Raw genomic sequence first — 18,639 nt, forward strand, 5'->3', positions numbered from 1 at the left:
TTTATTATGTTTATGCCTCAGTGCAAGTTTTTGGTTTGTTATTCATGCCACAGTGCAAGTGTTTTTGTTTCACGTTTTTAGTTTACAGCCTTGGTTCTAGTCATTTGTTTTTGTGGCCAAGTATTTGTTCTCCGCCAATGTGCGCGCCCTTTGTTTGCCTTTTTGTGTTGTTTTGTTAGAATATCAATAAATATGTACTCACGTTCACGCCTGGCTCGTCCCAAATATTCTCTGCATCGAAGAAACAATCCAAGTCTAAGTCCATGTTTGACAATTTGGGTGTTACCATTTAGTGGTCAATTGTACGGAATATGTACTGTACTGTGCAATCTACTAATAAAAGTTTCAATCAATCAATCAATCAATCAAAGCCAAGATGCTATTTTGTCTATAGTTTAGCATTTAACTTCTCATCAACTAGAGTACAGGTCTTACCTGATGTATACAAGACTGTGTCATCCGCATGCATCTGTAAATCTATATCTGTGCATACATCTGGTAGGTCATTGATGTATAGACTGAATGGTATCGGTCCCAAGACCGATACCATTTCAATTTTACAGAAGAAAAATCTCACATTATTAATGGTGACACATTGTTCACGGCCTTTTAGATAGAACTCGAACCAGGACAATGACTTTTTGGATAAGCTACATTTAGTTAGTTTTGAAATTAAAATGTCATGATGCACTGTATCAAATATTTTTTGGTGACATGCTTTTTAATAAGCACAGATACATTTGTATTTCCATCATTTCAGAATAAAACAAAATACTGGCTAACATATATTTAAAGAAATATATAAATACGAAGGTCCTGAGCTGTCCTGGGTTCAATCCCGAGTTTGCATGTTCTCCCCGTGACTGCGTGGGTTAACTCCAGGTACTCCGGCATGCACCTGGGGATAGGTTGATTGGCAACACTAAATTGGCCCTAGTGTGACATATATATATATATATATATATATATATATATATATATATATATATATATATATATATGTATGTATATGTACACAGACCGCCCAAATTATTTTAACCCAATGCGGCCCAGAATCAAAAAGTTTGGGGACCCCTGAGTTATATACTTTATATACTGTAACTCAAAATGTAAAATTAGGGAGATGAAGTGAATTATATTTATATAGCGCTTTTCTCTATTGACTCAAAGCGCTTTACATAGTGAAACCCACTTCCTAAGTTGCATTTAAACCAGTGTGGGTGGCACTGTGAGCACATGGGTAAAGTGTCTTGCCCAAGGACACAACAGCAGTGACTAAGACGGCGGAAGCGGGAATCGAACACGCAACCCTCAAGTTGCTGGCACGGCCACTCTACCAACCGAGCTATACCGCCCCATACTAGATATTGAACATACTTTTTAATTAGCAAAATGTTTTATTTACATTAATAATAGCGGACAGTTTATTGATTAAAAAGAACCAAGGAACACTTTGTAAATGTTCCACTCAAATGAAATAAACATGTAGGCAAAAGTAAATTAATTTTCAGTTTTGAAGAATGCATTTGTTTGAATAAATGACAACTGATCACTATTGTGTTGTTTGTCTCCTCCTGTGTTCTATACAGTAAAAACTTCAAATGATTTACCTGCAATGACGTGGTTTCTGTCAGCCAATCAGAACGGAGGCTATTAGCATATTTTCCAGCATGCCTGGTTTTCTCCCTTTTCGGGAGGTTTACTGAGAAATATAGAGCTTGAGAGGCACTAATATGAGGCCACCGGGTTGGATGAAGCCTAATTATTCAACAAATACACAATTTGATTGTGACTCTGTAAACCGTGAGTAAGATAGTTTAGACTTTCCCTGTAGTATAATATGTGTCTGGTCGCCTAGGTTAAATGCCCGGATGATCCTCGGTGGTCCGGGGTGCAGGCTTCAAACCTGTAGCTGCCTGGCGGCAGAGTGGTTCAATTCCACCTTTCGGGCGTAGTAATAAGTGGCAAAGTATAGTTATATTTGTTGCATGACCTGACATTTACCGCGATTAATGAGACAACTTCCGGTGTTATAGCGATCTAATTTCGGAATAAAAGTTGTCATCAATGTTTTGAGGACAAATCTATAACTCTTACCAAAATAAAATACTCCTATTTATTCACAAATAAATGGAAAATACTCTATAAAACTTCAATTTTGAAGCATATTTGTACTATTTCCTTCGTCGGAATGAATACTAAAATAAACTTTACTGTTTATTTACAAATAAATAAAATTTAGTTTTCTAAAAACGTAGTTTCCTTCATTGGAACGAAGTCATGTTTCAAAGCTGCATCCGGTTGCACCGGAAATAGAAGGCCATTTTTAAGCCAATCAACAACGACAATGGTAGCTCTCGCTATCCAATGACAGGCCTCGTTGGTAGGGGGGTTGCCCAATTCTAGAAGGCGATAGAATGTCCTTGCGTGTTTGGAGATTGTTTCCCTGAGGATATCATTGCATTTATTTTTTAACAAGGTAAGGTAGACTTGTGGTAGTTTCCTAAACGAGATAAAACATTTATATCGATTTAGTTTCCTCTATTAAAATCATGAAGAATATTGGTGTTAACAGTGAAGTGTATGGTTAGCATGCGCTAGTCAGAAGTCGGACTTTAATAACGTCCATCCATCCATTTCCTACCGCTTGTTCCTTCTGGAGCCTATCTCAGCTGCATTCGGGCGGAAGGCAGGGTACACCCCGGACAAGTCGCCACCTTATCGCAGATCATGATCTTATGTACTCGCAGAGGTGGGTAGAGTAGCCAGATATTGTACTCAAGTAAGAGTACTGTTACTTTTGAGATTCATTACTCAAGTAAAAGTCAGGAGTAGTCACCCAAAAATTTACTCGAGTAAAAAGTATGTTGTGAAAAAACTACTAAAATACTGAGTAACTGATGAGTAACCTGTTCGTTTAATGATGACGGCAACAAGTAATGCACAAAAACAACAAATTCAAAGCTAGGAATATCTCTTAAGCAACTAAAACAATAATATATATTAAACGCCTATGAAGCCCACTACTACCGACCACGCAGTCTGATAGTTTATATATCAATGATGAAATATAAAGTATGTTGTGAAAAAACTACTCAAGTACTAAGTAACTGATGAGTAACCTGTTCGTTTAATGATGATGGCAACAAGAAATGCACAAAAACAACAAATTCAGAGCTATGAATATCTCTTAAGCAACTAAAACAATAATATATATTAAAGGCCTACTGAAACCCACTACTACCGACCACGCAGTCTGATAGTTTATATATCAATGATGAAATATTAACATTGCAACACATGCCAGTACGGCCTTTTTAGTTTACTAAATTACAATTTTAAATTTCTCGCGGCGTTTCTTGTTGAAAACGTCGCGGAATGACGACGCGTGCGCATTACGTCTCGAGTTGGAGGGGACATATTAGCGCAGCACCACTAGCGGCTAAAAGTTGTCTCTTTTCATCGCATAATTACACAGTATTCTGGACATTTGGGTTGCTGAATCTTTTGCAATTTGTTCAATTAATAATGGAGAAGTCAAAGTAGAAAGATGGAGCCACACAAACACACGGTGTTTAAAATTCCCGGAGGTGAAGCTTTACTATGGATCAGAGCGGTCAAGCGAACATGGATCCCGACCACTTCTCAACCGGCAGGTTTCGGTGATAAAATTGTGGTAAAAAGTCGCCTCTTACCGGAGATCAGTGGAACTTCTGTCGTGCTGCTGCTGCCGTGACTAATTCCCTCAGAGACTGGCGTCAAGACACTCGTGGACACACCCCTCCGACTATCAGGTACTATATAATCTCACTAAAACACTAGCAACACAATAGAAAGATAAGGGATTTCCCAGAATTATCCTAGTAAATGTGTCTAAAAACATCTGAATCTCTCATAATGCAATTGCCTTTTTTTTTTTAACTTTATTATTTATTTATTTTTTTTCTAGTCCTTTGCTATCAATATCCTCAGCCACAACTCTTTCATCCTTGCTCAAATTAATGGGGAAATTGACGTTTTCTCGGTCCGAATAGCTCTTTTTGTTGGAGGCTCCCATTTAAAAACAATGTGAGGATGTGAGGAGCCCTCACACGGGTGATGTCATCGTCTGCTACTTCCGGTAAAGGCAAGGCTTTTTTATTAGCGACCAAAAGTCGCAAACTTTATCGTCGATGTTCTCTACTAAATCCTTTCAGCAAAAATATGGCAATATCGCGAAATGATCAAGTATGACACATAGAATGGACCTGCTATCCCCGTTTGAATAAGAAAATCTCATTTCAGTAGGCCTTTGTATAATATATATTTGGTTTTACACTGTATTGAAAAAAAAATTGAAAATGTATTTTACCTTTGCAACCTCATTATCTTATTGGCTAAGTTTTATATTCATAAATGTAAGTTTCTCAATACCCGACCTGTTTTTTCTGCCTTTAAAAAAGATTTAGAACTCTACATTAAAACACTCTACCTCTAACAACCAAAAAGCTGTGAAAACGACGATGCTGTGTTCCAAATTTCAGTTATTTACTGAGATTGAGTGAGCCTATGGCTTTGCACTTTTGTTTATTTCATATATACATATTTTTTGCATTCTATTTTAGTTACTTTGAATTTACAACCCCCTGGCGCTGTTTTTTACTTTTTTTGTACTTTAATTATTATTTTCAACTGTTTGTAAATGTTGAAATTTATAAATAAAGGTTTATAAAAAAAAAGTGCAGTTAATCATGTGACCGCCTGGCTCTGTTTGATTGGTGAAACGGAGTCAAACGTCACCAGTGACTGCATTTGATTGGTGAAACGCAGGCATGTGATAGATCCTACTTTAAAGGTCTGTCTGACAAACCAAAAAGAAACAAAGCGTGCATTAACAGATCGATAAAAATCGGTAGCGAGTAGCGAGCTGAATGTAGATAAATGGAGCGGAGTAAAAGTAGTGTTTCTTCTCTATTGGGACGGCGTGGCGCAGTGGGAGAGTGGCCGTGCGCAACCCGAGGGTCCCTGGTTCAAATCCCACCTAGTACCAACCTCGTCACGTCCGTTGTGTCCTGAGCAAGACACTTCACCCTTGCTCCTGATGGGTGCTGGTTGGCGCCTTGCTTGGCAGCTCCCTCCATCAGTGTGTGAATGTGTGTGTGAATGGGTAAATGTGGAAGTAGTGTCAAAGCGCTTTGAGTACCTTGAAGGTAGAAAAGCGCTATACAAGTACAACCCATTTATTTAAATATGCTCAAGTAAAAGTAAAAGAATGTTGCATTAAAACTACTTTTAATGCAATTTATCCCAAACGTTACTCAAGTAAATATAGCTAAGGATATTTGAATATTGTTTTTAATATTGTTGTGCAGCACTTTGGAAACATTTCTGTTGTTTAAATGTGCTATACAATTAAAGTGGATTGGATTGGATCCATCCATCCATCTTCTCCCGCTTATCCGAGATTGGGTCGCGGGGGCAGCAGCCTAAGCAAGGAAGCCCAAACTTCCCTCTCCCCAGCCACTTGGTCCAGCTCCTCCTGGGGGATCCTGGGGCAATCCCAGGCCAGCCTGGATACATAGTCTTCCCAACGTGTCCTGGGTCTTCCCCGTGGCCTCCTACCGGTTGGACGTGCCCGAAACACCTCCCTAGGGAGGCGTTCAGGTGGCATCCTGACCAGATGCCCGAACCACCTCATCTGGCTCCTCTCGGATTAAATCAAAATTCATTGACCAAAGCATACAGACTCCTTACAAATCGAAAAGTATTTTTTTCTCTTCCTGTTTTTCAGATCCAATATGCCTCTTTTAAAATACCCCCATAAAATCTGGAATGCCCTTAAGATGAAAGAGGGCATTTATGCCCGTCTCCCTGAACATTACTTAAAGTCCCTGGAGCCGAAAGAGCCCACTCCAGTCCATTGGAGGCCTTTGGGGGTCAAGTACCGTCTCAACCCAAAGACGGGTCAGAAAGAACGAGTGCAAGATATCCCAATCCCCGTCTACTACCCTCCTGAGTCGCAGGTCGGTCTTTGGGGGGGAGAGGGTTGGATATGCGGGTACAGATATGCCAACAATGACAAGGTGAGTGCACGCATTTTACATGTCTGTCTTAGGCGTTCTGTAATGCTAATAATATATTTGGGAGTAGATGTCCAACCGTTTGAAGAAGACGTGGAAGCCCCAGCTCTTCAAGAGAGAGCTTTACAGCGAGATCCTGGACCACAAGTTCACCATCACGGTCACGGCTCGCACTCTGGACCTCATCGACGCCGCCTTTGGCTTCGACTTCTATATCCTCAAAGTAAGAGAAGCTGCAGGAAGCTGGAATCCAGCCGACAAGAACCTTTGTTGTTCCTTTGTTGTTAGACGCCAAAGGAAGATCTCTCCTCCAAACTGGGGATGGACCTGAAGAGAGCCATGTTGCTTCGGCTGGCTCGCAAAGACACTCAGCTGTACCCAGATGACCCCGTGAGGAGAGAGAAGGTGTACAACAAGTTCAAGGTGTGACTTCACGTGATGTTTCCGCTCGTATATCTGCAGGTGACGCGTTTCTTTGTGTTATGCTCAGCAGCAGTTTGAGATCCCAGAGGAGGAGGCCGAGTGGGTGGGTCTCACTCTGGAGGAAGCTGTGGAGAAGCAGAGGCAGCTGGAGGTCAAGGTAATGCTCCTCTTTCAACACTTTGACATCCTTTTTCCTGGCAAATCTCCACTTTACTGAAACATATTTAATAGTGTTATTAACAATGAGAGGTGCAAAGGGGAAACTTTCCATAAGAAATCTAGCTGGGGTATCATGGTGATTAAAAGTTCTATAGATAGATAGTAGGGCTGCGAATCTTTGGGTGTCCCACGATTCGATTCAATATCAATTCTTGGGGTCGCGATTCGATTATATACCGATTTTTTTCGATTCAACGCGATTCCCGATTCAAAAACAATATTTTTCCGATTCAAAGCGATTCTGTATTCATTCAATACATAGGATTTCAGCAGGATCTACCCCAGTTTGCTGAAATGCAAGCAGAGTAGTAGATTTAAAAAAAAAAAAAGCTTTTATAATTGTAAAGGACAAAGTTTTATCAACTGATTGCAATAATGTAAATTTGTTTTAACTATGAAACGAACCAAAAATATGACTTATTTTATCTTTGTGAAAATATTGGACACAGTGTGTTGTCAAGCTTATGAGATGCGATGCAAGTGTTCTTTTATTTTTATTTTTATAAATGTCTAATGATAATGTCAATGAGGGATTTTTAATCACTGCTATGCTGAAATTATACCTAATATTGGTACTGTTGGTGATAATATTCATTTTTGTTTCACTACTTTTGGTTTGTTCTGTGTCGTGTTTGTGTCTTCTCTCAATTGCTCTGTTTTTTGCAGTTCTGAGTGTTGCTGAGTCAGGTTTTGGTTTTGGAATTGGATTGCATTGTTATGGTATTGCTGTGTATTGTTTTGTTGAATTGATTAAAAAAAAAAAAATTTTTTAATTAAAACATTTTTTTAAAAATGAGAATCAATTCTGAATCGCACAACGTGAGAATCGCGATTCGTATTCGAATCGATTTTTTCCCACACCCCTAATTGATAGATAGATAGATAAATAAATAGATAGTACTTTATTGATTCCTTCGGGAGAGTTCCTCCAGGAAAATTACAAATTCCAGCGGCAGTGTACAGAGTTGAGATCAATTTAAAAAGTAAATAATGGGGGTATAAATGGAAACAAAATAGAAAAATATTACAATAAGAATAAAAATAAAAAGCAACAATGGGAATAAAAATGTAACAGTAAAATAAGAATATAACAAGAGAAACTTGGCAGTAGTGACCATGTTATGAAAAAGTGTAAGGGACGGCGTGGCGCAGTGGGAGAGTGGCCGTGCGCAACCCGAGGGTCCCTGGTTCAAATCCCACCTAGAACCAACTTCGTCACGTCCGTTGTGTCCTGAGCAAGACACTTCACCCTTGCTCCTGATGGGTGCTGGTTGGCGCCTTGCATGGCAGCTCCCTCCATCAGAGTGTGAATGTGTGTGTGAATGGGTAAATGTGGAAGTAGTGTCAAAGCGCTTTGAGTACCTTGAAGGTAGAAAAGCGCTATACAAGTACAACCCATTTATCATTTATCATTTAATATTGTTTTGCATCCCTGTCATCCTAGTACCCCCCTTCCCCCCTCCCCAGAGAGGAGTTGTACAGTCTAATGGCGTGTGGGACAAAGGAGTTTATAGTTATTTGATGTAGATTAATTTGCAGTAGTCTTGTTGAGACATTTTCTATTTAAAGGGAATTTATGCCTAAGTTTACACTGCAGGCCAAAGTGGCACAAATCTGATTTTTTTTTTCTTCAGCTAACTGTTTACATTGCAAGCTCCAGTATAAACGCCCCAGGCCCCAATGTGGCCTCGACATGACTTGCATGCGCAGTTCGATAAAGTGAAAACAAAGGAAGTTGACCGGATTCTGTAAATGAACAAGGAAGTCTCTACTACAACTACAAATTAAAATAAGTTGCCACCATAGATATGGTCGCCCCACCTTTCATTTAATTTTTAATTTAATTAATTTGTTTATTTCAGGCAATGACATAAAAATATTCATGATAAACAAACAAAAAAAAGTACAAAGTTGACAACACAATAATATAAATTAATATAGTGCAAAAAGTAATGTATAGTATGTAATACATCATGGGTGTCAAACTCTGGCCCGCTGTGTAATTTAATTTGGCCCTTCAGGCAAAATATCAAATTAACATTACAGCTGGCCCGCCGTTATTACACAGCAGCGGTGGCGCTGTAACACCGCAATTTCTCACACTTGCCAATCCTCCCGAAGTTCAGTGCCCCTCCCAAAAATCTCCTGGGGCAAGCATTCTCCCGATTTCCACCCGGACAACAATATTGATGGCGTGCCTTAAAGGCACTGCCTTTAGCGTCCCCTACAACCTGTCGTCACGTCCGCATTTCCTCCATACAAACAGCGTGCAGGCCCACTCGCATAATATATGCGGCTATTACACACACATTGGGAAATGCCAGGCATACTTGGTCAACAACCATACAGGTCACACTGAGGGTGGCCGTATAAACAACTTTAACACTCTTAAAAATATGCGCCACACTGTGAACTCACACCAAACAAGAATGACAAACACATTTCGGGAGAACATCTGCACTGTAACATAACATAAACACAACAGAACAAATACCCAGAACCCCTTGCAGCACTAACTCTTTCGGGACGCTACAATATATTTTGATATTTACCTCAGAAGGCTGCAAATGCAAAAGAGGCATTCAATTTGTATTAAAATTTTATTTGATATGCCATTGATATTTTTTAATTATTATTATTATTATATGAAACTCAATTTTGCATGTCACTATAAAGTTATATAAGCCTTGCTTGTTCAATATTCAATGCAAAACTTGTTTGGGTCCCTATTAAAAGGTTAATTTGTTCAACCTCGGCCCGCGGCTTTGTTCAGTTTTACATTTTGGCCCACTCTGTATTTGAGTTTGACACCCCTGGTACATGATTGTCCAGTTTTGCCTGAAAGGGAGTGGGAAGAAGATAACTTATTTAATCCCACCCCCAGTTCTCCATTCAGTGACTATTCACTTGAGTTTCACTGTCACTTTGTTCAAGGATTATAATACAAATGTTGTATCATAGTGGCTTCCTCCCACCTCCAAAGACATGCACCTGGGGATAGGTTGATTGGGAACACTAAAAAATTGGCCCTAGTGTGTGAATGGGAATATGCGGTAGAAAATGGATGGATGGACTCCGGCTTCCTCCAAATACATGCACCTGGGGATAGGTTAATTGGCAACACTAAATTGGTGTGTGAATGTGAGTGTGAATGTTGTCTGTTTATCTGTGTTGGCCCTGCGATGAGGTGGCGACTTGTCCAGGGTGTACCCCGCCTTCCGCCCGATTGTAGCGAAGATAGGCCCCAGCACCCCCGTGACCCCGAAAGGGACAAGCGGTAGAAAGTCCTTCCTTGACTGAAAAGTCCATATCAGTCGATCTGTCGTTCTCACCCTGTGGTGCATATTGGTCAGTGTCTTTTCAAACACTGCCATCTGTTGGTCAGCTGTTCTAAGTGACACAAACATATATGTCCATTACTAGGAGATCATTGCAGGTATAAATGTATTAAGCAACAACTGGGAGTACTGATATTGCTAGCAATTTCAGAGTTTTGGGATTTGGGGGAATTGTTTCCACTAAATAGGACTTCATGCATTGCTGGCTATAATATTCAGTTCAGTTTCAGTTTATTTCAAACATGCCTACAATACAATGTAATGCATCAGATATTGACAGTTGTTTCATCACAGCACGTCCGAAAAGGAGTAGGAAGAAGCAGAGCTTATTTAATCCTACCCCTTTTCATATCATAGCAATTGCATCCCATTTCCTTGTTCTCTGTTTGTAACAAGACGGTGAATTATAAAATAATATACCATAGTAAGTAAACAAATGATAAATACATAAATAATCATTATATAATACAAAAAGGTTCAGGATGTTATAATTGTTCTTCTTTGTACTTTGTGAGCACTTGCAATTTAAACAGTTTCTTGAACTGAATCCTATTGGTGGTGTTGTTGCAACTTTGAAAATACTTAATTGAGCAGTAAAATTTGGCTGCAAATCATCCATCCATTTTCTAATGCTTATTCCCTTTGGAGTCGCTGGTGCCTTTCTCAGTTACAATCGGGCGGAATGCGGGGTACACCTTGGACAAGTCGCCACCTCATCGCAGGGCTGCAAATCAATTCAGTCGAATTAAAATGTAGGATTTATTAGAATGTGGCTATTATGTTTCAAAAAAGGGATGCTTGAAGTCAGGGGGCTTGATATTTTTGCAATACATTTAACAATGTTGGAATGTTGGAATATGTAAAGAAATTGTTAAAGATAATTAAAAAAAATATTTGCAGTGTTTAAAATCACATTTTATTCATGTAAAATGTATTTAATCAATCAGTTTTATTAACCTCTAATGCAGGGGTCGGGAACCTTTTTGGCTGAGAGAGCCATGAAAGCCAAATATTTTAAAATGTATTTCCGTGAGAGCCATATAATATTTTTTAACACTGAATACAACTAAATGTGTGCATTTTTTAACTAAGACCAACATTTTTAGAGTGTAATAAGTCTCAAAATTCTTTTTAATAACATTGTTATTTCTTGAACAGGTGGGGTAGAAAACGGGTGGATGGATTAAAATGCATGAGAATGTTTTATATTTTGAACGTTATTTTTAACATTGTGATTACCAGCGGAATTATTCATTACTTATCATGTTAAGAAATGTCAGGTAAGATTTATATGAGAGCCCGATGCAGTCATCAAAAGTGCCACATCTGGCTCTAGAGCCATAGTTTCCCTACCACTTGTCCAATGTATCTTGTCCAGCCTCGTAGGCATTTCAAGTAAAAATATATTTTCATGCCTCGAGAGTAATAAAAAAACTTAATTTATGAAAAATAATCATAAATAATTCATGCTTCACAGGGTTATTAATATCGTCATTAATTATAAACGTTTATTATTTGCACGTGATACAAAAATGTGCAGTGCGAACATGTGTCAGTGTTTTTGATGGGGTTATATTTCCAATTACAGACAGCAAACAATTTTGTTTGCGAATGTGCACCCTTGTGTGCAGGAAATTTAAGGATTACATTTCCTGGAAATGCTTTATTGGCTATCTACATCTGTGAATTCTCAATCATCTTTAATTCGTATTAAGGGACGGCGTGGCGCAGTGGGAGAGTGGCTGTGCGCTATCCGAGGGTCCCTGGTTCAAATCCCACCTAGTACCAACCTCGTCACGTCCGTTGTGTCCTGAGCAAGACACTTCACCCTTGCTCCTGATGGGTGCTGGTTGGCGCCTTGCATGGCAGCTCCCTCCATCAGTGTGTGAATGTGTGTGTGAATGGGTAAATGTGGAAGTAGTGTCAAAGCGCTTTGAGTACCTTGAAGGTAGAAAAGCGCTATACAAGTACAACCCATTTATCATTTATTTATTATCACTTCTGATTTTAACGTGCTAAAACGGTTATGTGTCCTTTGCTCACCAGCCGCCTGAGCCGCTGTTCAAGGTCTGTGTGGAAAAGCTGATAGAGGACCTGCAAATCCAAAAACTTTCAGAACCTCATCTTACTGAGAATAAATGAAGAGAAGAATCATCTGCCATGGAGCTCTACTGAAGAAGAGCTTCTCTGCCTGGTGAAGTGTCATCATATTTCTTTGAGTTTGTAATAGGTCGAACCTTTTTGTATTTTCACTTTGGATAGAGATGCACGGGAAGGACGGAAAAATAATGGATCCAAAAACAGTGTAAATAAAACCGCTGCCCATTGATTATCCTGTATAAAGTAATTAAAAAGGAATCACATGGTCACATTTGTCACTTGTTTAACCGAGTTTTTCAGCAAATTATGAACATAGATAGTCTTTTGTTCACTTCTCCTACTATTTTGCTAGAAAGAAACCAATGAGGCTGAAACATACTCATATTTTCACTGTAGAGATGCGCGGATAGGCAATTATATCATCCGCAACCGCATTACAAAAGTCGTCATCCACCCGAACCAACATTTTATCAAAGCCACAACCACCCGCCCCTTGTTAGATATCTAATATAGACGATGCAAGGCATTAGTGAGGTTAGAAAGTGTAACTCCCTCCAAATAGCACAGACACAATGGCTTTCTTGAACTGATTTATTTGAAGGCTTCCTTTCCCTTAAATTCACCGTGAAAACTGTAATAAATAAAGCACGTTACAAACGTAAAAATAATAACATGCACAGCATGTGGATCAAACATTTTACCAAGTAAAATACCAACAAATGACAAACAAATACCTCGTTGGCCTACATGCTTCTTTTAGGAGGAAATTGTGATCTTCTGGCTCTTATAACCCAAACGCTTAAAGTCCTTGTGACACTTTTTGGTCTTTGTTACAATCAGTCGCTCTCTTTCTCCCTTCTCATGCATCAAAGAAATGTGTACTCATACCCGGAAGTAGCTTCCTTACATCCGTCCACAGACCAAACGAGACACTTCAAAATAAAAGTATGCCCACATACTGTTTCAAAGAGTGCTGCTCATTTTTTGCATGTGGGTAACAACATTTAACTATTTATAAATGGTTGATATCTATAGGCTAGTAAGGTAAAGTGTTGTACCTGACAAGTTTGGGCTACCTTGCTTCTGCAGCCTTTATCAGAGGTGTCACGTGATGTTAGCGTGACGTTGGATTGTTTTGATTGATTCTTTTATTAGTAGATTGCACAGTACAGTACATATTCCGTACAATTGACCACTAAATGGTAAAACCCAAATAAGTTTTTCAACGTGTTTAAGTCGTTAATCAATTCATGGTAAAAAAAAAGTTTGTTCCCTGACCGGGAATCGAATCCGGGCCGCGGCGGTGAGAGCGCCGAATCCTAACCACTAGACCAGGGGTCGGGAACCTTTTTGGCTGAGAGAGCCAAGAAGCCAAATATTTTAAAATGTATTTCCCTAAGAGCCATATAATATTTTTTTTAACACTGAACACAACTAAACGCGTGCATTTTTAAGTAATGCCAACATTTCCAGAGTATAATAGGTCTCTTATTCTTTATAATAACATTGTTATTCTGAAGCTAACTGTGGAGGGGGCGTGACCTGCGGGCCTGCAGCAAAGCAGGATGTTGCCAGGACCGGCCTCGAAATCAGCGACAGGTGCGTAGAAGGCCCACCTGGGCCTTGTTATCTAATCACCTGTCGCTCTGTTATAAGCAGCGGCCAGGAGGAGAGACAGGGTTGGGGCTGGAGCCAGAGCGCGAGCGAGGACGAAAGAGAAAAAGACAATTGCTGGAAAGCAACTGAGAGAAAAATAAAATAAAACAATATTGTAACCCTAAAACAGGCTCTCGGTGGTCTGAAGAACCCCCAGGAGGGCAAGTCCCACACTAACCAAATTACTTCTTACCATTATTGCAACTTCTTGAACATAAAAAAGCATGAGAATGTTTTATATTTTGAACGTTATTTTTAACACTGTGATTACAAGTGGAATTATTCATTTTTTATCGTGTTAAGCAATGTCAGCTCAGATTTATTCATCCAAAGAGCCACATCTGGCTCTAGAGCCATAGGTTCCCTACCCCTGCACTAGACCGTACCATCAAGTACTGTCGGGTACGTACAACACTCTACCTTACTAACCTGTATAAATCAACCATTTATAAATACACGTCCGTAGGCTAAATGAACCTCTTCAACATAACATTTAACTATGTATATATATTTTCGTATTGGTTCAACCGCTACCCGCCCGAATCTATTTAAAATCTATTTTTTCGTCATGTCACCCGCCCGACCCCTACAACTATTCCACTGATACTCGCCATTTTTTTAGACACTTCCCATGCAAATCCTCTACAAAGCTGGCTGGTTATCTAATCACTCATAGGTTAATAAAATGATTCACAAGTCTAACAGATGGCATCCATCCCTGGCTGTGTGATCAAAGTGAGTTACCAGACACACCAAAACGGATGATTTGATTGTGCAAGAAATTAAAGTAATGTTGAAATACTCCCTTTTTTGGGCTAAATTCACCCAGATTTGTGTTTCTACTGACTATCTGAATAAAGCAAGGAATCTATAATTCAAGGTTAAATGGTACAAACAGTAGCAATACCAACACGTACTGTTTATATTCTCTGAAGAGGGTCCACTCTCCACATGTTTTTATCCCCTTTGCGGTCCGTCCCCAGTGGAGATGGTAAGACGAAAGTTAACTTAGCGTGTGTGTCCACTCCCTTCGTTTTGTCCAAGTCATCCCTGGTCAGAGGTGGGTAGAGTAGCCAGAAATTGTACTCAAGTAAGAGTACTGTTACTTTAGAGATTTATTACTCAAGTAAAAGTAAGGAGTAGTCATCCAAATATTTACTTGAGTAAAAGTAAAAAGTATGTTGTGAAAAAACTACTCAAGTACTGAGTAACTGATGAGTAATCTGTTCGTTTAATAATTACGGCAACAGATAATGCACAAAAACATAAAAATAGCAATGAGCAAATTCATAGCCAGGAATATCTCTTAAGCAACTAAAACAATAACATATATTAAATAATAATACATTAAAATTAAGGCAAATTGAGCCACAATAACTTAACAGTACCATAGGCTCAGTAGGCATTTATTTATTTGATTGATTGATTGATTGAAACTTTTATTAGTAGATTGCACAGTACAGTACATATTCCCTACAATTAACCACTTAATGGTAACACCCCAATAAGTTTTTCAACGTTAATCAATTACTTAAATGACCAAGTCGAGGTGATCTACCTCATATATACATACACACACATATCATATATATATATATATATATATATATATATATATACACACAGTATATAATTTATAGTTTTTTATTTTGCCGTTTTTGTTTGAATGTTAAAGGTGTTTTAATGAATATACAAGCATGTTTAACATATAGATTCCTATCTTTCATGAAGACAAGAATATAAGTTGGTGTATTACCTGATTCTGATGACTTGCATTGATTGGAATCAGACAGTATAGTGCTGATAATGTCCACATTTTCAAATGGAGGAGAAAAAAAGTTCCTCTTTTCTGTCTGATACCACATGAAAGTCGTTGGTTTTTGGCATCTTATTTGTCCAGCTTCCATATTCGTTTTTATACACTTTACAAGAAATACATTGCCGGCAAACTCCGTAGCTTGCTCGCTTGTTTGCGCTGGCTTTCGGAGACTCTTATTTTGTTAGCGCAGGCGCGATGGAGCGGCGCTTTTATTGTGAAGACAGGAACTGTGCGATCAGTCTTTAGGCTTGTGACGGGAAGTACGATTGAAATAAAAAGTGTCTTTTTTCCTTTACACTTTTGATTGATTGATTGAAACTTTTATTAGTAGATTGCACAGTACAGTACGTATTCTGGACAGTTGACCACTAAATGGTAACACCCCAATAAGTTGTTGAGCTTTTTTAGGTCGGATTCGACGTGTGACGGCCTGCGTAGTTCCTACTTTGAATGCGTGTCTGACAAAATCAAAACAAACAAAACGTGCATTAACAGATCGATAAAACAAAGTAGCGAGTAACGAGCTGATTGTAGATAAATGGAGCGGAGCAAAAGTAGCGTTTCTTCTCTATAAATATACTCAAGTAAAAGTAAAAGTATGTTGCATAAAAACTACTCTTAGAAGTACAATTTATCCCAAAAGTTACTCAAGTAGATGTAACGGAATAAATGTAGCGCGTTACTACCCACCTCTGTCCCTGGTACATCCTAATATCATTAAATCTAGAGTGAAAAATATGTCAGGAGAAAGCATTGTGTTGGTCTTTTCAAGCGAAACGAAGGCCAAAGAGAGTAACTTCTACTCATTCAATTATTTTTTTCTGAATTTGGACTTTCATTGCTTCACGGTGGCAGAGGGGTTAGTGCGTCTGCCTCACAATACGAAGTTCCTGCAGTCCTGGGTTCAAATCCAGGCTCGGGATCTTTCTGTGTGGAGTTTGCATGTTCTCCCCGTGAATGCGTGGGTTCCCTCCGGGTACTCCGGCTTCCTCCCACTTCCAAAGACATGCACCTGGGGATAGGTTGATTGGCAACACTAAATTGGCCGTAGTGTGTGAATGTGAGTGTGAATGTTGTCTGTCTATCTGTGTTGGCCCTGCGATGAGGTGGCGACTTGTCCAGGGTGTACCCCGCCTTCCGCCCGATTGTAGCTGAGATAGGCGCCAGCGCCCCCCGCGACCCCGAAAGGGAATAAGCGGTAGAAAATGGATGGATGGATGGATGGATTGATTGGAATCAGACAGCACTAGTGCTGATAACGTCCACATTTTCCGAACGGAGGAGAGAAAAAAAGTCCTCCTTTCTGTCTAATACCACATGAAAGTGGTTGGTTTTTGGCATCTTATTTGTCCGGCTTCCATACTCCTTTTTATACACTTTACGAGAAATACTTTGACGGCAAACTCCGTTGCTTGATCGCTTGTGTACGCTGGCTTTCTGGGACTCTTATTTCGTACGCGCAGACAGGATGAAGCAGGGCTTTTATTATGAAGACAGGAACTGTTCGGTCGGTCTTTGGAGTTTTGACGACAGGTACGTCGCAAAGTTTGTGTTGAAATAAAAAGTGTTTATCATACTCGCCAACGTTGAGACCTTCAATTTCGTGGGGTGGGGACGGGGGTGTGGTTGGGGCGGGGGCATGGTTAAGAGGGGAGGAGTATGTTTACAGCTAAAATTCAGCTAAAATTCACCAAGTCAAGTACTTCATATATATATGAACCTTCCGCTCGATTGTAGCTGAGATAGGCGCCAGCGCCTCCCGCTACCCCAAAAGGGAATAAGTGGTAGAAAATGTATATGTATATATGTGTATATATGTATATATATATATATATATATATATATATATATACATATATATATATATATATATACATATATATAAGAAATACTTGACTTTCAGTGAATTCTAGCTATATATATATATAAATATATATATAAGAGAAATACTTAAATTTCAGTGTTCATTTATTTGCACATATACACACATAATACTCATCTACTCATTGTTGAGTTAAGGGTTCAATTGTCCATCCTTGTTCTATTCTCTGTCACAATTTTTCTAACCATGCTGAACACCCTCTCTGATGATGCATTGCTGTGTGGCACGCACAAAAGTGCTTTCATCAAATGCACTAGAGCAGGGGTGCCCACACTTTTTCTGCAGGCGAGCTACTTTTCAATTGCGCAACTCGAGGGGATCTACCTCATTTATATATATCATTTATATTTATTTATTTATGAAAGAGACATTTTTGTAAACAAGTTAAATGTGTTTAATGATAATACAAGCATGTGTAACACATATAGATGTCTTTCTTTCACAAAGACAAGAATATAAGTTGGTGTATTACCTGATTCTGATGACTTGCATTGATTGGAATCAGACATTAATGATGATAACGCCCACATTTTCAAATGGAGGAGAAAAAAAGTGGTCCTTTCTGTACAATACCACATGAAAGTGGTTGGTTTTTGGCATCTAATTCATCCAGCTTCCATACACTTTACAAGAAAAACATTGGCGGCAAATTCCGTAGCTTGCTTGATTGACATTCACGGCACCCGAGGGTCTTGTGAGATGACGCTGGCTGCTGCCAGTTCATTATTATGAAAAAATGACAGAGAGGAAGGCGAGAAACACTTTTTATTTCAACAGACTTTCGCGCCGTCCCTTCCGTCAAAACTCTAAAGGCCGACTGCACATTTCCTATCTTCACAATAAAAGCCCTGCTTCATGCTGCCTGCGCTAACAAAATAAGAGTCTCGGAAAGCTGGCGTGCACAAGTGATGTGCACGCCAGCTTTCTGAGGGATCGCTTGTGCACGCCAGTTTTCCGAGATTGTGTCTAATGCTTAAACCAAAAATAAACAAAAAGTGAGTGCCCCTAAGAAAAGGCATTGAAGCTTAGGGATGGCTTTGCAGAACGAAACTAAAACTGAACTGGCTACAAAGTAAAGAAAAACAGAATGCTGGACGACAGCAAAGACTTACTGTGGAGCAAAGACGGCTTCCACAAAGTATA

At 39.3% G+C, this 18,639-nt stretch overlaps 1 protein-coding gene and 1 non-coding gene across 4 annotated transcripts; both read left to right on the forward strand.

Moving 5' to 3' along the window:
- The first annotated feature begins 1,865 nt into the window (after positions 1-1,865).
- On the forward strand, positions 1,866-1,952 carry trnastop-uca (transfer RNA opal suppressor (anticodon UCA)). The gene has a single exon. It is a non-coding gene; the product is annotated as a tRNA-Sec (tRNA).
- A 377-nt stretch (positions 1,953-2,329) lies between these two features.
- On the forward strand, positions 2,330-12,408 carry mrpl28 (mitochondrial ribosomal protein L28). 3 transcript variants are annotated; one of them, XM_061878657.1, is made up of 6 exons: positions 2,330-2,479; positions 5,771-6,062; positions 6,130-6,282; positions 6,348-6,482; positions 6,550-6,639; positions 12,086-12,408. In XM_061878657.1, the coding sequence occupies exons 2-6, from the start codon at positions 5,778-5,780 to the stop codon at positions 12,179-12,181; spliced, it is 759 nt and encodes a 252-aa protein (XP_061734641.1). In that variant the 5' UTR covers positions 2,330-2,479; positions 5,771-5,777; the 3' UTR covers positions 12,182-12,408. The 3 variants fall into 3 exon arrangements, with proteins under 3 accessions (XP_061734641.1, XP_061734643.1, XP_061734642.1); XM_061878659.1 differs by having other exon boundaries at positions 6,553-6,639; XM_061878658.1 differs by lacking the exon at positions 2,330-2,479 and adding an exon at positions 3,657-3,794.
- The last annotated feature ends 6,231 nt before the right edge of the window (positions 12,409-18,639 follow it).

This window comes from Nerophis ophidion, linkage group LG18 (assembly GCF_033978795.1).
Source record: "Nerophis ophidion isolate RoL-2023_Sa linkage group LG18, RoL_Noph_v1.0, whole genome shotgun sequence".
NCBI classification, from domain to species: Eukaryota; Metazoa; Chordata; class Actinopteri; order Syngnathiformes; family Syngnathidae; genus Nerophis; species Nerophis ophidion.